The 27,742-nt window shown below is 41.2% G+C and overlaps 1 protein-coding gene across 2 annotated transcripts; it reads left to right on the top strand.

Annotated features, from left to right (window-relative positions):
* The first annotated feature begins 547 nt into the window (after nucleotides 1–547).
* On the top strand, nucleotides 548–8,025 carry LOC121759358 (mitochondrial proton/calcium exchanger protein-like). 2 transcript variants are annotated; one of them, XM_042154914.1, is made up of 15 exons: nucleotides 548–675; nucleotides 1,994–2,645; nucleotides 2,732–3,044; nucleotides 4,154–4,300; nucleotides 4,388–4,476; nucleotides 4,564–4,656; nucleotides 5,057–5,183; nucleotides 5,468–5,532; nucleotides 5,637–5,811; nucleotides 5,916–6,110; nucleotides 6,194–6,241; nucleotides 6,619–6,765; nucleotides 6,952–7,034; nucleotides 7,390–7,505; nucleotides 7,670–8,025. In XM_042154914.1, exons 2-15 carry the CDS (start codon nucleotides 2,059–2,061, stop codon nucleotides 7,753–7,755), a joined length of 2,271 nt encoding a protein of 756 aa, XP_042010848.1. In that variant the 5' UTR covers nucleotides 548–675; nucleotides 1,994–2,058; the 3' UTR covers nucleotides 7,756–8,025. The 2 variants fall into 2 exon arrangements, with proteins under 2 accessions (XP_042010848.1, XP_042010847.1); XM_042154913.1 differs by lacking the exon at nucleotides 548–675 and adding an exon at nucleotides 703–832.
* Nucleotides 8,026–27,742: the final 19,717 nt, after the last annotated feature.

The following is a 27,742-nucleotide window of genomic DNA, read 5'->3' as shown; positions in this document are numbered from 1 at the left end:
CAATATTTCAACTCAAATCGCAACACATTACAAACCCTAGCTAAGTATCCAACAATTACTCTAATAATGTAAAAGATAAGCATACTAACCGAATAAATTGGACGAATTTGGGGAAAACTAGCACCGATTGATGAATGGAGGGCGAAATCACAAAGACACGGACGAATTTGCGAAGGATTTGGCCGCTGCTAGAGAAAATCGCGAAGTGGGTCTGTGGTGTTAATTTTTCGCAACTGGCTGCTAGTATATGCTTCTGAACAAAGACGCCAATGGTGTTGGCGTCTTTTAGTTAAAGACGCAAATGAGGTTGGCGTCTTTTAGCACAGACACGCCACACGGATTGACGTCTTTTATTATATACACGCCATCTTGATTGGCGTGTTTAAATGTACTGTAATCGGAGTAAATACGGGTAAAATACTTGAACATTGTAACACGCCATTCTAGTTGGCGTTTTTACTTAATAAAAACGCATTTCCCATTGGCGTTTTTCCTATATATGGAATAGATAACAAAATGAGTACATTTACGTGATTTTAAAGGCAAACTGCCCTATAAACCCGATTTTCTCTCTATTGCTTCATCTCCCTCTCTTTCATTGAATATATTTCCAAAGTCTCGAAATTTTCTTCTCCACATTCTTTCATCATTTTCTTGCTGCTTTCCTAACAATCTGTGAGTCATCTCTCTCTCCCTCCCTACATTTTCTCACACCAACACACAAGACGTGCGCATAAGCACCTATTTTGCTGCTTTCCTTTTTTCTGTATATTTTTACATTTTCAGAAGTTGTTTGTCGATTACTTACAATTGAGGGTTTCTTGCTCTGGAGGTTAGATGGTCTATAGTTTCAATTAATTCATTTCCTTTGTTTTTTTCGTCTGTATTTTGATTTGGCTCTTTTACAAAATTAATATCTGCATTTACTGATTGTTACTGCGAAATATTTCATCTCCCAACTCCATGATTGCAGCTCTGTATCAGTCGAATTTTGTTGTATATACGTTCCTGTTATGTATTTCATGGTTTATTTGCTCTAGGTTTTTCTTGTCAATGTGCCAATGGGCTGTTTCATTGTTTTGTTGGATTTCAAGGCATGTGTGTTCACATATAGCAGAGGTGTTCGTATGTTATGTGATTTTTTTTGGTAATATTCTATATGGCAGAGTTAGTGCTTTATTTAACGAATTAACAAAGGTTGGATTTCGTTCCACACCTAATAGATGCTCTATGGGGTGTATGGAATCCACCAAAGTATATAAGCAAGTCACGCCCCTGCAATAAGCAGATGAATCTGATTGCTGCTTAGATTTAGACTGCCTTGAGAGAGATGGAGTATTATGCAAGGCAAATGACTGTTACAAGCAACTTAAGTTTATGCATTATCTTTTGTTGAATGGTTCATCAATTGTCTTTTTTAAGGCCACTTGAGACGGAAAATATATACTACTATATGTTTAATCAACTCTAATCATTAAGATTTCATATTCCCAATTGGTATGCTTCTGACGATCAGATATGCTGTTGAAAGTTATAGTAAGACTATAGAAGTAGCTTACAATATAGCTATCCTCTGCCTAAGGAATCAAAATACCAAAAATACTAATGTTTCTCTCCCACATAACTTTACCGATTGACCACCAAGTTTCTTAGAGCGCGGTCCCTATTTGCATTTGGGATCTACCTTGGAATTATTCAAAATTGTAGAAGTGGTTTATTTAATACATTAAGTACAGCCAATTAGATTTGTTATGCAAATGTAATTTCTATTGGAAGTTCTGGCTACTACTATTGGTGTTTAAGTGCTTCATGGTTGCAAGAAATGGTTCCAATATACTTGATAACCATTGTCAAGTCTCAGATTTCAAACATAAAATTGACTTCTTATTTTCCTTGTCCTGTTATATTTATATTATATTGTATTCAGATAAGTAATATGATGATACACGTTCTGATTCAGTTTTCCTATTCATTTATCTTTCTTGTTCCATAGCTTGGCCTTTTGGGTTGGCGAAGTCTGTCTTTGATTTTATTGGTGAAGACTGAAGAGAGGAAATAATGGCCTCTGGAGTGATTTTGAGAAGGAGAAAGACTCTTTCAGATTACTTGAGTCTCTCCCTTCGCTCTATTCAGACTTTCCATACATCTGGTTGTGGTCAATCTTGTTCTCCTAGCTACATCTCCATCACAGACCACAATCCTCATAACATAGATCTATTGAGAGAAAAACAGAAGACTTCAACTTTGTGCAAGAAACCACTGAATCCTGTATCCTTAGGGGTCTGTAGTCCTAAAGCTTATGAAATCACAGCTCTAAGATATGGGAATGGAAGGTTGGATTTCAACTGCCTGATAGGTGCTAGGATGATATCACAATCTAGATGTTATGCTTCAACAGCAACTGCAAGGCAGCCTGATCCAGGAAATGATGATGAGGATATTGAAGAAATGTCTGCAAAAAGGAAAAAGGAAGCTTCTCCTGAAGAATGTGATCAGGCTGTTGTGGGCCTAAGTACTGCAAAAGCCAAAGCCAAAGCTAAAAAACTGCATGAATCTCAGATTACTGTTAAGCCGATCTTAAAGAAACTATGGGCCACATTTTTAGGTATTGGTCCAGCTCTGAGGGCTGTGGCTTCCATGAGCAGGTCAGATTTTCTTTTTAGTCTATCTATATGCTCCACTTTTATGTTAAACTAATGAAGAAAGGTGTCATGTATGATCATGTAAACAGGGAAGACTGGGCCAAAAAACTCGTACACTGGAGAAGTGAGTTTGTATCAACGCTAAAACATTACTGGCTAGGATTTAAGCTTCTAGGGGCTGATGTGAGGATCAGTTCGAGATTATTAATGAAATTGGCTGGTGGAAGAAGTCTCTCCAGAAGGGAGAGGCAACAACTTACAAGAACTACTGCTGATGTTTTTAGGCTAGTCCCAGTAGCTGTTTTCATCATCGTTCCTTTCATGGAATTTTTGTTGCCTGTTTTCCTCAAGCTCTTCCCTAACATGCTACCTTCAACCTTCCAGGATAAGATGAAAGAAAAGGTATGGACCAGAAGGCAATTGGCGTCTTTGGGATGCTGTTCAATTACATGTTTTTTCATCCCTATTTTTTATAGAAAAATCTTATATTCCACAACACAAAAGTCAGTTCAAAAAATATTTCTTGTCATCATGGAAATAGCTAATTGTCTGTTTATCTTCTGCTTTAGAGATTTTTCAAAAAATTCTTTGGAGCTTTATTGTGATTTTTTTGAGCTCATTTATTACATGCTATGTTTGCCAAAATACTCCCTCATAAAAAGATGTCTCACTTTCCTTTTTAGTTTGTCCCGCTAAAGATGTCACATTTCCATTTTTGAAAAAAATTTCTCTCACATTACTATAAAAATTATATTTTCTCTCTCAACTTAACACACAAAACAAAACCTCCTAAAATCCCGTGACATCCGTGTGACATCTCTTATGGGACGGAGGAAGTGTGAAATATCCTACAGTTTAGTCTACACATCTTACATCTTTCACCTGTTGCCTTTGGAGATCAAAAGCTATTAATGTTATTTCATCATCCTGCAGTTTTGTCTGATCAATTACCCAGTTCTGCTTGCTATCTTATCTAGTCAATTCTCAATTTTAATATTTGGGAGCAAGACTTTTTTTCTTCCCCAATGTATACTCATGAGCTCATTCAAGATTCATGTTTCAGCCACTAGCAAGAACAAACATTGTGTATTTCATCAACCTTTACCTGCAACTAATACACGATATTTGTCTTCAAGAGTACTTCTTATTGTCCCAACTTTTATATACATTCTGGAGCACTGACTCAAACCCCCGACCTACTGGTTTTGGATGGAAACGTCTTACGCTTACCAACTGAGAGGGGCACTTCATGGTCAAATCAAATGAAATCTTTTGGTTAACAATGTCATTAATTGTTTGTTTTAATCCAGATACTTTCCAGTGTTTAATGATGATTTATATGTCATGAGCACTTTATAACTCTGTTTCTGATGAAAGTAAGATTTTGTGACATTATCATCATCATCACTAGTATGTTTCCATGCACTCTCTTGGAGATATTTGCTGAGTGTTCTTTCTTTATTTGGTTTTAATTCTAGAAGCAATCTTCATTTGGAATGTTATACTTGCAGGAAGCACTAAAAAGGAGGTTGAAAGCCAAAATAGAATATGCAAAGTTTCTCCAAGAGACTGTCAAAGAAATGGCAAAAGAAGTCCAAACTTCAAGAAGTGGAGAAGTTAAGAGAACGGCTGAAGATCTTGATGGGTTCCTGAACAGGGTCAGTAAACATTATCATTATCATTAGTAAAAAGATAGAGTCCTCCTGAGTCACCGGTTTCAATGAAATTTAATGTTTTCTATACAGATTAGAACTGGTGCTCGCGTCTCAAATGATGAAATTCTAGGATTTGCTAAGTTGTTCAATGATGAACTCACTCTAGATAATATCAGCAGGTTTGCGTTCTCAAGATTATGATTGTATCTCATTGCCGTTCTGTCGAATACATTTTAATCTATTTGGTACAATTTTCTCTTCGGCAGGCCTCGTTTAGTTAATATGTGCAAGTATATGGGAGTGAGCCCTATCGGAACCGATGCTTATTTGCGGTATATGCTTCGGAAGAGATTGCAGAGGTGTGCTATTTCCCCTTCCTGTGTTAATTGTTTGATACAGACTTTTTGCTATTAGATATTGCACATTTTTTGCAGCTTAGGCCACTGTATTATCACTTAATAATAACTGTTGAGTGTTGTATGAGGTAACTTGCGTTGACTATGCAACTGCTCTGCCTTCGACATGATATTTTCTATGATAGTACTGACATTTCCATACATTCTCTTGAAAAAATCCTGATACTCCCAAACTTTTGTATTCTTTCTTCTGTTAGTGGGTGATATCAACTTTTATGCTATAGTTTGGTCTTTGAAATATATTCTGTTGTTTTACTCAGTTAGCCGACTTCAAAAACTTTAAATCTAACTGTATTATATGTGAATATGTACTTATTAAAGTCTGTTCGGGTTCTCTTTTTAGCATAAAAAAAGATGACATAATGATCCAAGCAGAGGGTGTAGAATCTCTATCAGAGGCAGAGCTTCGTGAAGATTGTAGAGAGAGGGGTATGCTTGGGGAATTTTCAGTGGAGGAAATGCGTCAACAGGTCTGTATCACAACAAAAGTACATCACTTAATTGTCATCAGGGTTTATAGATTTTCAGGGTGGCAACCTTACATATCATGAATTGCATGAGATGATTGGTTATATTGCTTGAGCATGAACTCTGGCAATGTCTTGGATGGAAATGTATAACACAGACTACAAATCAAGAGTTGACTTCTATAATTGGTGAAGACTGTATTAGAAATTTGTATGCTGATGAAAGATTTTCCAGTGATAGGACATATATTGGTGTGACCTACATCCACTAACCTCTCTCTTTTCAGTTGCGAGATTGGCTAGATTTATCTCTGAATCACTCTGTTCCTTCCTCACTTTTAATTCTTTCCAGGTTAAATTTCTCATCTAGATTGTTCACTGTCTGATTCGAAAATTATCATTATACATCCTTGCACAGCTGTAGAATTTTGATACATCTGCTAATGCTGTTCGCAGAGCCTTCACTGTGACCGGAAGGATGAGGCCAGAGGAAGCAGTTCAAGCTACTTTGTCCTCGCTTCCAGATGAGGTTGTTGATACTGTGGGTGTTACGTCATTGCCGTCTGAAGATTCTCTTGCAGAAAGGAGGAGGAAGCTGGACTACCTTGAAATGCAGGAGGAACTTATCAAGGTTGATCATTTGTTTACTTTTGCTCCTATGAACATTTTCTCCTGAAACTGTAAAATTCTTGATCTTGTGTTCCCCCTTTTTTCCATTCGTATATGGGGCTATAGGAGGAGGAAGAGAAACAGGAAGAAGAATTAGTCAGGAAAAATGAATCTTCTGATGCGGAAGTTGATGTTGCTTTGAAAGAGATGAGCAATCCGACGGCAAGAGAAGCACAAGAACAAGCTAGAGCTAGAGCTCTGGATAAACAAGAACAGCTTTGTCAACTTAGTCGTGCATTAGCTGTTTTGGCATCTGCATCGGTAATAAAGAAATTTCTTGTTTGAGTTTCTTGAGGATAAAATGTATTCTCCTTCCACATTTATTCTTTGCTTTATTATTGCAGTCAGTGAGCAGGGAGCGTGAAGAGTTCCTGAGGCTCGTGAATAGTGAGGTATTTTTGACTTCCCTTTCAGCTACAGTTGAATATTAATTTGTTGACTTTTGGTGATGAACAAAATACTTAGCTGGCCTCATAAAAACCAACTCTTAACCATTATGACACCTTTTATGATTTTTGCCTTGTTGCCTGGAAAGGCGATAAATAGGCCTTTTTCAAGGAATTGCTTTATTTTGTGGAATTTTACTTCCGGAATTGGCTTTAAAACTCTGCGTTCATTAAATATTATTCTGAATCATTCATTATATTCAATTCTCAAATTTTAAAATCCATATAGTCCACTTGGAACATAACATTTTTCTTTAATGTTTTCAACTTCAACTTCAACTAAACTTGTATGTAAAACATCAATGGTTTCTTCATCTTCTCAGATTGAGCTATACAATAGCATGGTGGATAGAGATGGAACAGATGGCGAAGAGCAGGCAATGAAGGCATATAAAGCTGCTCGGGATGAAAGCAAGGATGATGCTGACGTTCCTGAACAGAACAATGTTTCATCTGCTCTTGTAGATAAGGTATGTCTTTCCCTAGCAGTCCATAAGAAGTAATGGATAGCCTCACGCCTAGGCTGAGGAAGTAACAAAATGAAAAAACTGGCAGCACTATATAAGGAATATGCCAGGACTGGGGTGAACGAATCATTTTTAAATATCCGTGCAGCTAAAATAATGCATGTTTGTTAACTTGCCAATTTTGTCTAGGTTGAGGATATGCTTCAAAAGCTTGAGAAAGAAATTGATGACGTTGATGCAAAAATTGGTGATCAATGGCGAATACTTGACAGGTAATCCATGAGCTATTTTGTTAGTTATTATGCTTGTCTTCAATTAGATCATGGTTTCAGTATTAACTATGGCTTTTCGACAAATGGTTGCTACTTTTTTCCTGTTCAGCCTTATGAAATAATAAGTCCTTTCGTCACAATTGAATGTTTTCATCTTGTTTTAAAGTGTTGACATATAGTGTCACATTATCTATGATATTAATTAGGGCTCCGAATTCGAGTACCCACCATCGAGTGTTGAGATGTCTAGTCTTGTATGAATCTAACTTTATAACATACTCCAAAAGGAGTAAAACAATTTATGGTATATAAGTTGTGTTGATAAAGTTCCCCATGGCCATGGTGATCCTTGCAGAGATTATGACGGAAAAGTGACTCCTGAGGAAGTTGCAGCAGCTGCTACATATTTAAAGAACACATTAGGCAGAGAGGGGGTGCAAGAATTGATCAGCAGTCTTTCTAAAGATGCAGGTTGGTTGTCACAAGCTCAGTGCTCACATGTCGCTATGGATGTCACTAAAACATAAATATCGCACACATTCAATCTGCTGATCTTGCTACCTACCTTCCACAATACCTTTTTGAGAGCCCTGGTTGGTTTATTTCTTATTTACTTGTTATGTTCTTTTGTTCAGATGGAAAGATACTTGTTGAGGATATAGTGAGATTGGGCAGTCGTATAGAAGGTGGCAACTCATCAGCTGATTCTGAGGAAATGTAGGGATAATTTTGCCTTTGGCTAGACTTGCTGATCTTGGTGGCAGAAGGTTCTAGTCGCATGCCAAGACTCAATTTTCACTTTTCCTGTACAATTTTTGTATAGTTGAAAGATCCTTTTCTGTGTTTGAGCAGGAAAAGTGATCTACGAGGAGTATAATACTAGTGTGAAAATCATGTTTACTAGAGAAATCATGTATACAGTCATATATTCTGGTAGAAAATTTTAGACACAGAATCCCATCTTATAAAATCCTTTTATTTTCATTTTGTACGTTTTTGTGTGGAGGAAGAATGTGTCTTTCTCAAGTACAAATTTGGCGATGTCATACATCCAATTACAAATTACATCAACTCTTTGGAATACAAATTACATCAACTCTCAACTTGCTATGTTTATATCCAAAAGGAAACCACAGCAGAAAAAGGGGAAAAAGAAGAAAAGTATACAGACAAAAGTGAATTGCATTGGGGTAATATTAGTAGTACGTGTGCTGAAGGCGGAATGGGAGAGACGGCGGAGAAGCGAAAGGCAGATTACGAAGAATGAGGAAACGAACCCGGCGTGGAAACGGCAGTGGCGCGTCTTGCAGCACGTGCTCCAGCACACGCGCCACCACCACCACCACCGTGTACTCCTCCAGTAGCTCCGCTACTATTGCCACCAGTATCATGCTTGCTTGCTTGCTTGCTATCACTACAGATCACTTTCAACACTATATATAAACATATATATGTTGAGTTGTTTGTTCCAATTAATTAAATACGGAACAAACCAGAGGATTAAAACAGAGGGCAGTGTCGTTTTGAAGTATTCTTAGTGCACCCGCAATGGGGCGCCCGATGGCACACCCGATGGCGTCCATCGTCCTCGGGCGCTGACGATACCCCCATTGTGGGTGCCCGCCATCGTCCGCGGCCGATCCATAGGGCGCGCCATCGTGGGATCGGCGGACGATGGCGCGGACGATGGACGCCATCGGGTGCTGACGATACCCCCATTGTGGGTGCCCGCCATCGTCCGCGGCCGATCCATAGGGCGCGCCATCGTGGGATCGGCGGACGATGGCGCGGACGATAGGCCATCGTCCGCGCCATCGGGCGACCCATTGCGAGATCGGCGGACGATGACATGCGTTTTTTATGGCTATTTAAACCTCGTTTCTCATTCACTTGTTCGTACGAACACCTCACCTCTCTCATTTCGCTCATCTCTCACATTTCTACCTCTCTCAAATACCAAAATGAACAACGACGATGACGGCACTAGTTCTAGCTCCTCGGAGTCGGGTAGTTCGACCTCGTCCACCTCGGAAGCCTTAGATGCAGCCGTTGAAGAGGCCATGGCGGAATGCTTAGCCCAAATGCAGCGCGATGCGGCAGCGGCGGCGGAGCAGATCCACAGGCCTATTCGACGTCGGAATTCTGTCCGACGTGACCGCGCTGCAGCTCACGAGCGTCTGATTGCAGACTATTTTACCGATCAACCACGGTGGGGAGAGACTGTTTTCCGCCGTCGGTTTAGAATGCCGCGTTACCTTTTTCTCAGCATTGTCCGGACGTTGTCATCACGTGATGAATACTTCACGTATCGGGAAGACGGCATCGGCAGACCTGGCCTTTCACCGTTGCAAAAGTGTACGTCTGCACTCCGTCAGTTGGCCAACGGCACCACGACGGACATTTTCGACGAGTACCTCTACGTCGGGAAGACAACAGGCCGGGAGTGCCTGAAGAGATTTTGTAGGGGAGTTGTGGAGGCCTACGGCGACACATATTTGCGCAAGCCGACTGCCGCTGATTGCAGGGCCTGATGAAGATGCACGAGACGGCGCACGGCTTTACTGGGATGCTAGGGAGCATCGACTGTATGCACTGGCAATGGAAGAATTGTCCGACGGTGTGGAGAGGCCAATTCACAAATGGATACAAGGGCAGCCACCCGGCGATGATCCTCGAAGCCGTCGCTGACCATCGGCTGTGGATCTGGCATGCTTACTTCGGCGTAGCCGGGCCGAACAACGACATTAACGTCCTCAACTCATCCACCCTCTTCACCGAGCAATGCAATGGCAACGGCCCGGCCATCGAGTTCACTGCCAACATGCGCCAACGCCACATGGGGTACTACTTGGCCGATGGCATATACCCACGGTGGCCAGTTTTTCTTAAGACGATCAGCTGCCTAATTGGTGTGAAGAGGACTTTATTTGCCCAAAAGCAGGAGTCGGCGCGGAAGGATGTCGAGCGGGCATTTGGTGTGCTCCAAGCACGGTGGGCAATTGTGAAAGGGCCAGTTCGTCTCTGGTTCAAGAAAGTCATCGCCGATATCATGTACGCGTGCATAATCATGCACAACATGATAGTCGAGCATGAGGGTGGGAGCATCACCGACTGGAATGATGATGACAGTGCATCTAGCTCGTCCAGCACGGCGACCAGCCCCCCGCTAGAGGATTATCGTCGGGCTTCAATGAAGTTCTAGCTAGCCAGGTCTCAATGCGCAACCAACAAGACCATGTTCAGCTCATGAACGACATGATTGAAGAAGTGTGGGCCCGTAACCTCCGTCGCTGAGTTTGCGTATTTTTTTAATTCGTATTGTAATGTATTAATTTCTATAAATGAAATGAAGTTTTTTCTCAATTTTGTGTGTTATTTAAATTTTCTATAAATGAAATGAAATGAAATGAAAATTCATAGGGCACGCTTTAGGGCGCCCCATTGCAAGTAGGAGTAGGAGAATAAAACTGATGACGTCGCGCGCCATAAGACGCCCCGTTGCTAATGCCCTAATTCAATTATCCAACGGCGAACTGAAGATACTACGCCTATAATTATTAATTTTAGTTTTATGATTGTCGTTTTGTATGAGTCGACACCACCTTGTGCTGGTACCTGGTATGCCAGCGTCTCCCACGTGTCCTCACAACTCAATAGAAATATGGAGTAATTTATATTATAAAGTTGGTCTTATCTTCAAAAACGATGGTTTATTTTAATATTGTTGTCTTGGAATATTTAGTGGTTTCGTTTTGCCTTATCCACTTTCTTGTTTTCGAATTTTAGAATTTTTCAGTTTTTGTTTAGTATAAGAATGTGTAAAAACATACTACCTCCGTTTTCTCAATGATTGAAATTTTGTATCATATGGAGTAATTTTTAATATATAATTTTATAAAATAAAATAAAAAAGTTTACTGCTCATCAGATAAAAAAGTTACTAACACTAAAAACAGACTACTTTTATTGAATAAATCAAAATAATAAAAAATGACTTTTATATTGATATAGTACTATTTTATAGGACAAATTTATATATGTGAGAGTGTTCAATTGGATACTCGAGAGGGAAGAAGTAGTAGACATGGTTGGGGACTGTTTTTGTGTCACGCCCGCATTTTCTAAGGATAGAAAACACGGTTGATCGCGACTAGGGGAGGATTAAAGAAGCGGGGAAGAAAGGGGGAAACAACACAAATCGACCATAGCCCAAAACAAATGAGAATAGCTCGAATAAAATCAGAGTATCTCAACAATCAACAACTCAAAAGAAACAATATTTAGCGGAAGCATTTCGAGAGTAGAATAATGCTATGTATGAAGACACAACATATTCTAGACATTTGACAGACATTCTTCACTTTTATGCTCAACACCCACCGCGCTTGTCACCGCTCAACCTGCACATAGGGAAAACACATGCAGGGCTGAGTACTTGATGTACTCAGTGAACAAATGCCAAAACAATTTAAAAAAAACAGTTGTATCATGCCACCATTGAGTGACCTCGGGGTTTTAACTTGAAAAGGCCCGAGACACTAAAAATATCTCAAACACAAACTTTCAACTCATCCTTAAATCATTTTTCCTCTTCATTTCAAAACACAACCATTTCTCCTTGAATTATTTAAGAAACTGCCATATCTGTTCTTTAAGGTGCCGTGTAAGGGGGCCACTTTCCACGAGCACGAAAACTGGCCAACCCGTTCGATGACTCACAGTCCTCATCGTGTACACTAGCCCAAGAAGGGACGCACCCTTGCTAGGACCCGAATTCGATTAAACTCATAGTAGGGACTCACTCCCCACTAAGCAATCATCAACATCATCATCTCAACAACCTCAACAATATCATCTCAACAATCTCAACATACATGACAAGGAATGCGGCTACATTCAAAGTCACTAGACCGGCCAACTCGAAGAGATAGCGCACGATCTATGTGGTGTACACTAGCCTGAGTAGGAACTCACTTCCTAGTCAGACCCGAATTCGATTTCAATAGGTCTAGTAGGGACAACTCCCTTGCTAAACAAACAGATAGGCATTTCCCAAACAAAAGCATGACATGACATTCCCTTTGCAAACTTTATTTTCCTCAAAAACGTATTTGAAGCATAAATCATTTTTCTCTGTCAAGGTCGGGCATCATCTCACATCACATCAACAAGTCGAGCAATTCAAAACCACTCAAAAAGCTATACAGCGCAACACATGACAATCACTTTCACTTTAAGCACATAAATCACATAATCATGTAATAATCGCAATCACAGGCATTTCGTCACATAAAATGATGCTCAAACCAATATATTATTAAATCGAAAGCTCTTGAAAATACTTTAGTTCGAAAGCCCACCTCGTTCATTTAAAGCCTTAACTTGTGTTCCATTTCGTTCTCAAAAAGCGTGCATAGAGTCACCTATTGATTTAATGTACTCCGGCCCAAAAACTAGATTAACTCCAATCATCTCCTTCACTAAAACAATAGGCCCATATCTATAAATTAATTCACATGTCCCAAACATTTAAATAAAAAAAGGGCCAAAAACTTCAACTCATTCTCACCTTACGTGAAATCCAAGGATTTTGAAGTTTCCAAATTATTTTCCTTCTTCTTATCTTCCACATCTCTTTCCGTTTCTCTCTCTTCTAACTTAACATTTAGAGGAACAAACCTCCAAATTTGAGCAGCAACTTTCTTTTCTCCCTCGCTTCTTCTCTCCGGCAAAACTCGGCATTGCCGCTGCCACCGTTCTTCGCCACGCGAGCTGCTGCATCAAGCACTGCCGTCTCCTCTTCACTCTGTGACTGCCGGAGTCCAGCTGGCGCTGCCCCAGATCGAGACAGCCGCTGTCCGCCGGGCAGCCATCGTCGCGACCGTGAACTCTCCATCTTTTCCTGTTTCATTTGCACAGCGTCGTCATGCTTTCTCCACCGCCGTCGTTGGCTGCGCAGTCCGCTCGCCGCTGTTGTTGTTGGTTGTGAGGCTGCTGATCGGAGTAGGAGTCGTCGCTGTCCGAATCCATCAGCACCTCCGTCTCTGTCATCTCCTCTCCTGGCGCTGTACCGCGCCATCCAGTCGCTGTCGTCTCCGGCGTGAGACCGCCGGCGTCGTCTCCTCTTCATCACTTCGCAGCTCCTCCGTCTGTCCAATCACGCCGCTGCTGCTCCACCCGAAATCATGCCGCCGCGAGATTCCATCGCTGATCCGAAAAGGAATGCAGAGCAACTCCCTTTCTTCCCCTCTTTTCGAAACTGAATGAAAGATGTGGGTCGTGGAGTTGTGGGCAATATATATATATATATATATATATATATATATATATATATATCCATATTTTGAGCAGAAAATCTTGTTGATATTGGTCGAGATTTGCTCCTAATTAAAAGCTGATTTCTTTCTCCTTCTCAAAATGTGATAACCGAAAAGGGAGTGGAGAAGGGCTCAAAATTGGTGAAATAAAAACGGACTTGGTCTTCTCTAAAATTGGGCTTCAAAAAGAAATAGTTTCAAAAAGAATTGGGCTTGGAGATAAATAAATTGGGATAGAAAAAGAATAATTGTTATAGGCCCAAAATGAAATATCCTTCTATCGACTAAAAAAAATTTCAGGTGCACAAATGATGTCACTACGAGAACAAATAAAAAGGGTAGAAAAAGTCGGGGTATTACATTTTGTATATCATTCATCAATGGAGCACGCCTATTAATATAGAGGATGACTCTAATTACATATGGTAAGGGATCCTCTAATTTTGGTGGTGCTATCAATAACATTTAATTACAAGATCCTTTCCTAAGTTACATGATTTGATTTCCCCATAATTTGATTTCCATATTCTAACACTCTTCCTCAAGCTAAGTGACGGCATCTCCGATGCTTAGCTTGCCTATTACTTCTTCAAACACCTTCGGGTGGATAGCTTTGGTGAGGATATCTGCCAGTTGATCTTCTGAGCGGACAAAGGGCAACTCAATAATCCCCTTCTCTATCTTTTCTTTGATGAAGTGTCGATCAATCTCCACATGCTTCGTTCGGTCGTGTTGGACTGGATTTTCGGCTATGCTGATTGCCGCCTTGTTGTCACAGAACAATTGACTTTTCTGAGTAGGTGGGAAGCCTATTTCTGTCAAGAGTCTCCGTATCCATAGGATTTCAGTTATTCCACTTTTTGCCCCTCGAAATTCAGCTTCAGCACTAGAAAGTGCGACTACTTTCTGTTTTTTTTCTCCTCCAAGTAACAAGGTTGTCTCCTATGAACATGAAGTACCCGGCTGTTGATTTTTGATCAATCGGATTGCTTGCCCAATCTGCATCGGTGTAGCCAGAGACTTCCAATTGTCCTTCACTCTTTAGCAGAACTCCGTAGCCAACTGTCCCTTTGAGATATCTCACTATCCTTATCACCGCATTCATATGCTCTTCTTGTGGACTGTGCATGAATTGACTTACCACTCCAACTGCATATGCGATATCTGACCTTGTATGAGCTAGGTAGATCAATTTACCAACCAAGCGTTGGTAGCTTTATCTGTCCGCTGATTTTGCTCCTTTCTCTATCTTCAAACCATGGTTTTGTACCATTGGTATCTCTGCTTGCTTGCATTCTAGTAGCCCTGTCTCCGTTAGGAGATCGAGGACATACTTCTTCTGTCTTAGGAATATCCGCCGTTTTGATCGCAGGACCTCAATTCCCAGAAAGTACTTCAAGTCTCCTAGATCCTTCATCTCAAATTCTTGGGAAAGATTTTCTCGTAGCTTCTTAATTTCTGCTGAGTCATTTCCTGTGATTATCATATCATCAACATAGATTAGAAGACAAGTCATGTTGGCACCTTCTTTCTTGAGGAAAAGAGTATGATCTGAGTTGCTTTGTTGGTATCCATACTTCTGCATTGCTTGACTAAACCTTCAAAACCATACTCTGGGTGACTGTTTTAGACCGTACAACGTCTTTTTTAGGCAACATACTTCTCCTGGGCCGAATTCACTTGAATAACTTGGTGGGACCTCCATGTATACTTCTTTCTCCTTTTTCAGTTCTCCATGCAAGAATGCATTTGTAACGTCGAGCTGATGTAGAGGCCAATTTTGATTTGCTGCAACAGACAATAGAATTCTTACTGTGCTCATTTTAGCCACTGGTGAGAAAGTCTCGGCGTAGTCAATCCCATAAGTCTGAGTGTAACCTTTAGCTACCAGCCTTGCCTTGTATCTCTCAATGGAACCATCGGCTTGCCGTTTTATGGTGAAGATCCATCTGCATCCGACCAGTCGTTTCCCCTCTGGTAGTACACATTTCTCCCAAGTTTTGTTCTTGAGAAGGGCATCCATCTCTTTTTTCATGGCTTCTCTCCAGTGTGTGTGATTTATTGCTTCCTCTACTGAGTTTGGTATTTCATCCTCATATAGGGCAGCCTCAAATGCTTGTGCCATTTCAGTCATCTGGGCAGTCATAGAGTAGGCAATGGGAATAGCGAGCTTTTCTTCCCTTCCACTCTGGGGAGTATCTTTTTGGGGGCACTCCTCTATTGCTTCGCGGTGGAAGGACCTGTTGTTCTAATGTGTCTGGCACATCTATGATGTTTTCCTCTCTACGCTTAAGGTCAGTATCAATAACAGTTGAGTCACTTGGATCAGAACTTCTTACCTCAGGATTACCAGTTAAGGCGATTGCGAGCTCGTCACTAGGTTTAGTGGCCTCTGACGGTGTGGTTGAGGCCTGCTCTGTGTTAAAGCTAACCTTCTCTGTTGGACCCACATCAAGACTGGGACTTGGCGTAGGACTGGTAGGGATGCTAGGAAACAAACTTAGCGGGTCACTCACGGTTTCTGTTGGTTGATTTCCCTCCCCCTAACCGCTAAGTTGGTGATAGAAATACTCATTTTCTACGGAATCACAGTTCATTGTGGTAACATGCGTTTGGTTTTGGGGTCGTAACACCGGCACCCCTTTTGTTGTTGGGCATATCCTAGGAAGACACCTTTCACGGCGCACGGTGAGAACTTGGATCTCTCATGTTTAGGTATGTGAATAAAGGTAGAGCATCCAAAGATTTTTGATTCAAGAGTGAGTGGGAGAGGTATTTGTGTATGGTTGGATAGGACTTGGATGGGAGATTTTTTGTTGAGTCCTTTAGTGGGTAGACGGTTTAGGGTGTAGACAGATGTGGCCATGGCTTCAGGCCAGAAGGAGTTTGGGACTTTAGATTCTATAAGGTGGGCTCTGGTCATTTCAAGGAGTTTTCTATTCTTTCGTTCTGCTACCCCGTTATGTTCTGGTGTGTGAGGGCAAGTGGTCTGGTGTACAAGGCCCTTTTTGGCAAAAAAATGTTGCATTTGGGCATTGACATACTCCCCCCATTATCCGATCTAAGGATTTGGATATTTTTCTTATATTGGGTTTGAACGGAGATGTAGAAAAGGACAAATTTATCAAAGACTTCTGACTTAGATTTCAAAAAATAGATCCATGTCATGCGAGAACAGTCATCAATAAAAAGTATAAAATATCTAAACCCTTGACCGCCCGTAACAGGTGCTGGTCCCCACACATCAGAATAAATAAGGGAAAAAACTTGGTCCACACGGTTATTATTAGACTTAAAAGAATGTCGATGACTCTTAGCCAAAAAACATGTATCACAATCCATACGAGTAATTTTATCAAAACTAGGGAACAACACTTTAAGATAACCTAGTGATGGGTGTCCTAATCGCCGATGCCATAGCCAAGCCTGTTTGCCCGCGGATCCGTGAGTCAGCATCGCGATACTCTGCTGAGCTACCTCATCCACATAGTAGAGACCACGTCGCTCAGTGCCACGCCCAACAATCATCCCCGTCTGAATATCCTGTAACATGCAAAAAGATGGTTGCATTAGTAAGGTGCAATTCAGTTCTTTCGTGACATGACTGACAACCAATAATTTATGGGACAAGGTCGGCACATATAGGCAGTTCGAGATTTTTAGAGCGGGTGAGATATGAATGGTTCTCGTTCTCTGGACAGTAAGTAGTTCCCCATTGGCAGTTTGGACGTATTTTTTATGAGGTTTGGACATCCCAGTGAAATCAGACTCATCAAAAGACATAGTATCGGTCGCCCCACAATCAAAAAGTCAATCCTTATCCTTATATGAGGATTCGGACATACTACAGGCTGTAGACATATTCTCAAGGACTTGAAATCTATTTTTGCAATTAATTTCAGGCTCAAATTCTAATTTTCTAGAGTCTGGGGGCCTTTTTCCAACAATGTGAGAATATATGGGGTCGATTTCTGATTTAGGATTATCTGGGGACCGCATAAATAAAGAGTGGGGTATTTTCTGATATTTTCCGGATTTGAGGGGACTCAATTGCATTAGATGAGAAGGTAAGGGACACAATTGTATTAGATGAGAAGGTGAGGGGTTTAGTTTAGGATTAAGCCCCTCTTTACCTGCCAAAAACCTAGTCGACGCGATTTCATCCCATGTTTGCGCCGCCGCTGCATTTTCTGATCCGGCGGTTTCGCTCCTTCCGGTGGTGGTGGCTCGGTGCTTCCCGCTGCATTCGCAGTGCCGGTAGCCCGGTCCCCCGCGGTCGGAGTGCTTCTGTTTCCCATGTTCGACCAATTTCTCGAAGCTCCCCGTTTCTTCATTTCGTCCCACCAATCGGGATAGCCAACGAGGAGAAAACACTGATCTTTGGTGTGTTTTCTCCCTCCACAGTGACCGCACACAAGCCGGTTCTTATCCTCGTCATTTCGCCGGTCTTCTCCTCGGTTCGGGGTCTGCCCCGGTCATCCGCCGCTGGTTTGAAGGTCTCTTCCATCGGTGGCCTGGGGTTTGAGGACTTCTTCGTTCGTCGCTTCTCGTCGGATGATCGCGTAGGCGTCTCGTACTGAGGGCAGAGGTTCCCGTTTAAGTATGTCTTTCTGGGTTGCTTCGTGTCCGTCATTGAGCGCCATTAGAAACTGGAAGAGCCTGGTCTCTTGTCTTTCTCAGTTGTAAATCGCGATGTCTTCCGGGTCCTTCATCGGATTCGGCTTCTTTCTATCAATCGACATCCAAATGCTTTGGAGTCGGTTCCACAATTGTTCGAGGGTTAATTCCCCCTGTTTGATGTTGCTTGCTTTTCGGTGTAGGTCGTATACCTGGAGCGAGTCGCCTCCGCTGCAATATGTCACGTCTAGCCCCTCCCAAAGTTCTCGAGCAGTTGGGTATTGTGATACTTCATTCACGAGCTCGGGTTCCATGTTGTTGATGATCCACCCGAACACACAGTGATCTAATTTTTGCCATGTTTCGTGGCTGGGATCGATTTTTCTAGATGTGGGAGGTTAAGCCTTTCCCCTCAATCGCCCGTTTGATCAGGTTTGCCCACAGTGGGTAGTGAAGGGGTTGGCAGCGGAAGCGTGCATGAATAAAAACGATCACATGAATTTGATCTATTTAGCAGATTACTTAGACAAATTCTATTCGCGCAATTATCACATGTATCATGCTCGTAACTTGAATTTAAATCATGTTTTAGAACAAATAAATCCTAAAACATGCATATTACGGAGTCAGCCAATTTACCTTGTTGATTCTCCAAAGAATCGAGGATGGCTTGCGTCTTCTCCACGTGAAGATCTTCAGAACTCAACCTCGGATCTTCTGACTGGTGTCTCGGACTGTATACTGATATTTGTGTGGGCAAATCTCACCAGAATACTAGGACTCGAAAAACGAAGACAAAACTCTACTCACGGAAGGAGTAATTTTCGAACTCTCTCTCTCAAAAGGGAGGGGAAGAAAATTTTAATGAGAATAATTGTATTATCTGTCTCCTTTATTCTCCTATTTATATTAAGCCACATATTGGGCACAGTCAGGGATCTAAGGAAGAATTTGGATATGGCCTCACCCAATTAGCTTTTTATTAATTAAATTGAACCCACAATTTAATACAAGCTTATATTGGAATATTACAAGCAGCCACTACAGAAGTAATATTACACTGTCTTTCCAAATCCGAAATTACAAGTGTTCCTGGTTTCCTTTAATTTGTTTAATTCATTTCCCGCGCTTAAGATAGAAACATCCATTAATTAATTAATGTCTGCTACTGACTTAATTAATTAACATATTTTAATCTCCAAGAGTGGACTTAGCAAGAAACTCTTATTTATTATTCATAGAGTAATCAAACTCCAACTAGTTAGGTTCCGAATAATAAAACCTTGTTTCGAGCTCCTCTTGCGTGTGTTATCAAACGAGACTCTCCTCGCGAGCGATTCAATATAATAGCAATCCTAGCACCGCCAGATAATGATCACCACTACCCAATATACCTGGATCGTTGGGTGACGAAAAACCCACACCTTTGGTAAGTCAAAGTAGTAGATACTCAATATCGTATGCTCAATACTAACGTACATTGATTAAGAAATTAATTATCAAGACCTCATCTTTCAGTAGATAGCATAAAGACTCATCTTGCTGTTAGATCCATTCAGTGCTATACCACACCAATGTCATCATATTTCAATAAGGCTCAGAAACAATCGGACTGACATTGCAACCTTTCACAATAGGTAGTCTAGGCCTATCTAGGTTGTGAAATTCTTATTTTTCTTTGTTCAAAACTGACCGCGTACCTTAAATTGAGCGCAGCCCACAACCGGTCTACTAAAACAAAGACTTAGACTTTGTTGTGTTGACTTATACATTTAAATATGCATTAAACATCCATTAAATGTAAAACATAACAACATTACGACAAAAATAATTTGTTGCATTCATTGGAAAATAATTATTAGAGTTTTACAATATTCAATCACTCGAAAGGTGATTTCTAGTATACAAACCCTAACAGGTAGTTGTCTCTCGATAACTTGGTTGAGATGACTACTTCACCGAGGTTATCTGCACTCACGGACGTTGGTCGTGGGGTGATTGGTGTGGTCTGAAGGTTTCGGAGGAACTCTACAAACTTCATTATGATGTCGTCGGGGACGTTCACCAACGAACTCTTGTTCTCGTTGTTGTCCGAGTCTGACATCGTTTTTTCTGATGATTGCAGGTTTCTGCCTCTTGGCCTGGGTTCGGGATGGGTATTTGGACGATGATGATGTTAAAATCTGAGTCCCTATTGCTCAACCTGCTCTGGTACCATATTGAATTGGATACTCGAGAGGGAAGAAGTAGTAGACATAGTTGGGGATTGTTTTTGTATATCATTCATCAATGGAGCACGCCTCTTAATATAGAGGATGACTCTAATTATATATGGTAAGGGATCCTCTAATTTTGGTGATGCTATCAATAACATTTAATTACAAGATCCTTTCCTAAGTTATATGATTTGATTTCCTCATAATTTGATTTCCATATTCTAACAAATAGTACAGTCTAATTAAATTTATTAGATAAAGGTAGATAGTCTAATTAAATTTAACAGTCTATTTGGGTATTAAATATTAGTACATCCAATCTCCATTAATTGAAGTATTCCAAAAACAACTTTACCGACAAAATTTTTACGTCGGTAATTAGTATTACTGCCAGAAATTATAATTTATATGTCGGTAATTTTTTAATGGCAAACTATGGTTATTCTGTCGGTAATGCTGTTTACCGATGAGATTGCCCAACGTTGTTAATTTCGTCGGTAAACCACCCTTTTTTGTTGTCTTAGTTGGGTCTTTAAATCACAGTTCAATTTCATTCTTCGATAATGTTCATATATGAAGCATGCCAGGATTAATAATGTAATTTTCTTGATTGTTTAATTGTGTTTTGTGCGCATTTCTGCTTTGCTAGATTTTAGCAGGCCGTTGCATACCCATTGTGGTAGGTCAATTTATTTATCGTTATTCTTTTGGGTTGATTTATGTTCGACTATTTCTCTACTATGTACTAAATTTCTCAACAAAATTAACATATACTTTGCTTTATCCCAGATACCGGTTGATGCCAGTGAATTATAATAAAACAAATAAGGAAATTGAGAATTCGAGCAAGCAATCCAAAAATTCCACTTCCATTCTCCAATGCATCAATTCAAGAATTCCAGTATTCGATCTGTACGCAGCAAGATATCCATCTCCAACACATCAATTCAATCACTTTCAATGGGGAATGGAAGCAAAATAGCTGGTTAACAATGACGATACTCTCTCGGAAATTCTAGTAGGCTTCCTTGCAAATCCCTTGTTTGTTTCACGACAGTTTTAAAGCACTCGAACACTACCATGTCCCTCCCATCATTTTCACCGTGAACACATGCTCTACCGCCTGAATCTGCTTCTATCTGAAGCGACAGAACCAGGAATTTAAATAAGCCGGGCTGGAAAAATTTACAAATTATTCCCTCGTTGCTTTACTTTCTCTCTATACTTTAACTATTTATTATCATCTTTGTAAAACAACGGCCAAAAAGAAACGCATCACTTATAGTAGGACAGAAGGAGTATAACAATAGTAAAATATTTAATTTCATAATATAACAACATTACAATTTTGAAAAGTAGTATTAAATAATACTTCCACCGTCCCTCTGCAGTAGATGCATTTCATTTTCAGCACTCATTTTAGAAAAAATGATAATAAATAATTAAAGTAGAGAAAAAGTAAAATAAGATAGAATAATATAGAGAAAGCTCTTTTTTATATTATTCTCTCTTACTTTACTCTATGAGTATATTTTTTTTCAAAATGAGTGCTCAAAATGAAACGCCTTGAGAAAGGAATATTTGTCTTAGACGAATTGTAGTAAAAAAAATATTTTCACTACCAATTTTATATGCTCTATCCACCAATGATAAATCTGTTTTATTAAGTTTCACAAATATTCTTTATCTTAGTAAATTTAAGAATGTTTGGACTTAAGCTTGTTTTCATTATTTGGAGTAATTAAATAGTTTGTGATGATTTGATTTTAATTATTAAGTTATGATGAAAGTATTTTATACGATGGAGTATTGGACTACATACTATGTTAGGGAGAATAGAATAAATTAAATGCTACTTTGATTTTGCTCAATAAGATGGAGTATCAATATAGGGTAAATATACATATTTATCACTAATTTTTCTACCATTTGACACAGTCAAATATTTTTCCTTCCTCCAATGCTAGAGATATATCCAAAAAAAAAACAGATCTTTCGCACTCCCTGTTCATCTTTCTTCCCCTCGCCGCCTCACCATTCCTTTTTCTTCTTTCCATAATTCCTCTTTTTTGCATACTTCTCACGCGGCCTCTTCTCCACTTCGCCGCCCAAGTCTTGTGTTCTCCTTCCTAATTCTACTTTCAATTTTAGAAAATCAGGCGGCGGGATTCACTGGCTCTTGGGGCGGAGACTGGTCGGAGGACGGCATGTAATGGGGAGTCTGGGTCTGGGGCTGGCCATGTAGTTCCGTCGCTGTCTATTTGTCATCATCGCCAGGGGGAGGTACCACTGTTTGACCCAAATAGAGCCATGCATTTTGGTAACAATGAGACGTTGCCTACCAATAGATAGAGACCGTTGTTGGGTATATAACCCTGCTGACGGGTGATGCACTTTTTTTAGCAGCTCTCTTGACATGACCACCGGGCCGTCACATACGGTAATACAGAACGACGAGCAAGGTGACACTAATCAACCGTCAATCCCGCCTTCGATTCATGAGGTAACCAGTTCAAATTCTAATAATATACCTGTGGACGGTACTAACCTTGATAGGGGAAATAATGAGGAGAGCGGAACCAGTGGAACAGTGAAATGGATCCATACGAGTTGCCCCCAATGAGAACAAGAGGAGTGCCTCCTCGACGATACTCACCGGACTGGAAAGGGAGAAAGGCGAAATACACAGTATCTAATATTGCGCAAAGTCACCTATCAGAAATGGCCCGGGCCTTCGAGACTGCTCTATATGAGGAAGAAGAAATTCCACAGTCCTTTGAGGAGGCAAGCAAACACAAACACTGGAGAGAAGCTATGAAAAAAGGAAATAGATGCTCTAGTCAAGAATGGCACATGAGAGAAGTGTACATTGCCAAAAGGAAAGAAGCCAGTTGGATGTCGGTGGATATTCACCATAAAAAAGAGAGCAGATGGTTCAATCGAGAGATACAAGGCGAGACTCGTGGCAAAAGGATACACCCAAGTGTATGGAGTGGATTACGAAGACACGGTTCTCCCCAGTGGCTAAGATGGAGACTGTTCGAGCACTATTATCTGTAGCAGCATGCAAAGACTGGAATCTACACCAGTTTGATGTGACGAACGCCTTCCTACATGGAGAGCTAGAACAGAATACTGAAGTATACATGGAGGTCCCACCAGGCTTCGCCGGAGAATTTGGAGAAGGAGAAGTCTGTCGACTGCGAAAAACCTTGTATGGGTTGAAGCAGTCCCCCCGGGTCTAGTTCGGCCGGTTCTGCCAAGTCATGTTCAAGCACGGATTCCAACAAAGCCAGTCTGATCACACACTCTTCACAAAAAGGAGAGACAACAAGGTAACATGTCTGATTATCTATGTTGATGACATGATTATCACCGGAGATGATGTAGAGGAAATCCAGAGATTGAAGGAGAATTTGTTCAAAGAATTCGAGATGAAAGATCTAGGGGCACTGAAATATTTCCTGGGGATAGAAGTGTTGAGATCTTAACACAGAATATTCCTAAGACAGAAAAAGTACGTCCTTGACCTATTGACAGAAACAAGTCTCCTCGAGTGCAAGCCTGCCGACACTCCAATGATTCCCAACCATGGCTTTAAGATAGAGGAAGGGGCAGAACTCACAGACAGAGAAAGATACCAACGGCTTGTCGGGAAACTCATATATCTTTCACATACTAGACCCGACATTGCATATGCCGTAGGTATTGTAAGTCAGTTCATGCACCAACTGCAAGTTAATCACATGGAGGCTGCATTGAGAATTGTGCGATACTTAAAAGGCACTATAGGATACGGAGTATTCCTAGCAAAGAGAGAAGACTTGGAAATTGATGGATACACCGATGCTGACTGGGCAAGTAATCCCGTGGATAGAAAATCTACGGGAGGATACTTTACCTTCATCGGAGGAAATTTGGTTACTTGGAGAAGCAAGAAACAAAAAGTAGTAGCTCTATCTAGTGCCGAGGCCAAGTTTCGAGGAATGAAAAGTGGACTCATGGAGATCCTTTGGCTAAGAAGGTTACTCACATAAATTGGCTTCCCACCTACTCGGAAGAGTCAATTGTTCTGCGACAATAAGGCCGCCATTAGCATCTCCGAAAATCCGGTGCAACACGACAGAACCAAGCATGTAGAAGTTGATCGACACTTTATCAAAGAAAAATTGGAATGAGGCATTGTTGAATTCCCATTTGTCCGATCCGAAGAACAACTGGCAGACATACTAACCAAAGCAGTTCACCCAAAAGTGTTCAAGGAAGTGTTGGACAAGTTAAGCATCGGGGATACCATTGCTCAACTTGAGGGTGGTGTCAAACATAACAAACTTGAGGAGTTACCAATATCAAGAGGCATGATCAAAGGAGGAAGATTTGTAATTAATATAAATTGATTTGTAATACATTCCCCTAGAATAGGGTGATTTGTTACCATAGATACATTGTACTCTACCCTACTTAAAGGGAGAGAAACCGATGGAATGAAAACACAGAAAAAAAAAAAAACAAATCCTTCACTCTAAACACTTACAATATGTGCAGCTCTTCTAAATCTCTCGATTACCATCGTTAAGATGGTATCAGAGCGGGACGATTCGGGCTTAAGACTCAGAGCAATATCATCATCGTCTCAAGTACCTTTCCCGACCCTTTGAACCTGCAAACACAAAACCAAACAACCATGTCAGACTCCAATAACCCACTGATTACACTTTCAACAGAACAGTTCGCTGAATTTATGAGATTAAGTATGTCTCAAAAAACCCAAAACCAACAGCATTCATCAATCGAATCACTAGGCGAAGTCCGCCTAGCCGAGAAGCTCAACGGAGATAGTTATCCGTTGTGGGCGAAACTAATGAGTCGAGGGATCCGAGGGAAGGGCCTAGCGTCACACATTACTGGATTTACAGACCCTCCCCCTCCGACAGATCCAAGCTACAATCGATGGCAGCAGAGAGACGATTGTTGCTTTAATTGGATCATAAGCAAAATCGACGCCAGCCTCGTGAATGAGGTTTCCCCATACGAGACGGCCTACGACTTGTGGGATAGTCTAGCCACAACGTATGGAAGCGGCGCCGATCAATTCCATATTTCAGACCTGCACATACATGCATACAACATCCAACAAGGAGACTCAACCCTATAGCAACTATGGCAGAAACTTCAGGATCTCTGGATATCAATCGATACCAGAGACCCAAATCCGATGGACACTCCGACAAGCATAGAGAAGTACAATCAACACACACAAAGGCACAGATTGTACCAGTTCATGTGGGCATTGGACGACCACAAATACAGCAAAATCAAGAGGGAAATCCTCAACACGGATCCCATTCCAACCGCAAGGAAGGCATACAGATTGGTCAGGAGGGAATCCGTCAACGAAAAATTACGCAATCCAGAAACAAAGGATTCTGGAATCGGAGTGGGTCTCGCGGTATTCGATCGGAACAGAGCACAAATATCGCAACAACATCAAGCACCGAGGAACCCTAGCTACCAGAAGGAAGAGGATAAAAGCATACTCACATGCAATCATTGTGGAGGAAGAAAACACACCAGATATACGTGTTTCCACATCCATGGGTTCCCGGAGTGGTGGGAAGAAATGAAGAGGGCAAAGCAAGTTCGGAATGGAGGCCGAACCGGAGGAAGTAGAGGAGGCGGAAGAGCGTCCGCCGCCGTCGCTCACGACCATGCCACCAACATCAAAAGCTCGACGGGCGGCAGCGGTCAGAACAGCCACAACAGTAGCGGGGGCAAGGCCAAAACCGAGGAAAAACCGCCCAGAATCGGGTCCATCTCTATCGCAAGGTCGTGGTCCGAAGGTAAATCAACCACCAATGGTGATTTCGCCGATGTTAGAGGCGGAAACGGAGGAGGAGACCATGCTAGGGTTCCCACAGGCGAAGCAAGGGGGCGGCTAGGGTTCCGATTTTGGGCCATTTATCCGCCCAACTTCCCCAAATCACAAACCCACCCCAGATTCTTCATTTCTCCCAAAAATCACCCCACCGAGAAAATACCCTTCAGTTTACACCCCCGAAATCCCACATATACCAATTTCACCCCCGCAGAAAGCAGAAATTCAAAACAAACCCCCACAAAGCACGAAAATTACAACCAGACCCCTCCTTTGCAAAGACTTTACAAATTGCACCCCAGTCTTCCACAAACCTCGAAAACAACCCTTCCATACCATGCCGAAACTCTTTCGATGCCTTAGCTTGTTCCTCCACATCCAAATCCGACCAAAAAGACCCTCACTGGATTTTTTACTGCGGGGCAACCGATACGATTTCATTCGAAGCCTCAGATTTCGTATCTATTGCCAAACCAAACAAATCCTATGTCCAAACCGCCAGTGGGGACCTAGCACAAGTTATGGGGGCAGGAACAATCAATATTTCACCCACACTATGCCTTTCTAATTGCCTCTTTGTTCCATCTTTGTCCCATAAACTATTATCAATTAGTCACGTGACTAGAGAACTGAACTGCAAGTTACTAATGCAACCTCGATTTTGCATGTTACAGGATATCAAAACGGGGACGATAGTTGGGCGTGGCACTGAGCGAAACGGGCTGTATTATGTGGACGAGATAGCCCAACAGAGTGTTGCGATGATGCTGACTCTCGGACCGACTGACAGACATGCTTGGCTTTGGCATCGTCGGTTATGACACCCATCTTTGGGATATTTTTGTCTTCTTTTTCCTAAACTAGCTAGATCATTGAACTCATTTCATTGTGACACTTGTGTGTTAGCTAAAAATCATAGACATTCCTTCAAGTTAAACAATACAAGAGTGAAATCTCCTTTTTGCTTTAATTCATTCTGATGTTTGGGGCCCGGCACCCATCGCTGGGGGCCAAGGTTTTCGTTATTTTGTTCTTTTCATTGATGACTACTCCCGCATGACCTGGATTTATTTTTTAAAAAACAAGCATGATGTGTTTGATAGGTTCGTAGACTTCTATAACCTTATTCAAACTCAATATAAACATACCATCCAGATCCTTAGGTCCGATAATGGGGGAGAATTTGTCAATCATAACATGCAAGAATTTTTTAGGAGTAAAGGGCTAGTTCACCAAACCTCATGCACGTACAATCCCGAACAAAATGGGGTTGCGAAACGGAAAACCCGTTACATCCTAGAAATAACACGAGCTCTTTTAATTGAGTCCACAGTACCTAAATCCTTCTGGCCCGAGGCTGTCGCCACTGTTGTATACCTCATAAACCGTCTTCCGACCGGAATACTCAAATTTAAAACTCCCATCGATACTTTTTTCAAACATTTTGAAATCACATCATCCCTCTCTCTTGAACCTAGAGTCTTCGGGTGCTCAGTCTTTGTTCATATTCCTAAGCAAGACCGTTCCAAATTCGACCATTGTGCCCTTAAATGTGTATTCATTGGCTACGGTAAAAATCAGAAAGGCTATTGCTGCTATGACCCAAAAACCCGTAGAATACATACCACCATGAACTGTGATTTTGTGGAAGGGAAATACTTCTACACCCAATCTAGTAGTCAG

This window comes from Salvia splendens, chromosome 12 (genome assembly GCF_004379255.2).
Source record: "Salvia splendens isolate huo1 chromosome 12, SspV2, whole genome shotgun sequence".
Classification (NCBI taxonomy): Eukaryota; Viridiplantae; Streptophyta; class Magnoliopsida; order Lamiales; family Lamiaceae; genus Salvia; species Salvia splendens.
Note: the sequence above shows the minus strand (reverse complement) of the source record. Positions and strands in the feature narration are given on the sequence as shown.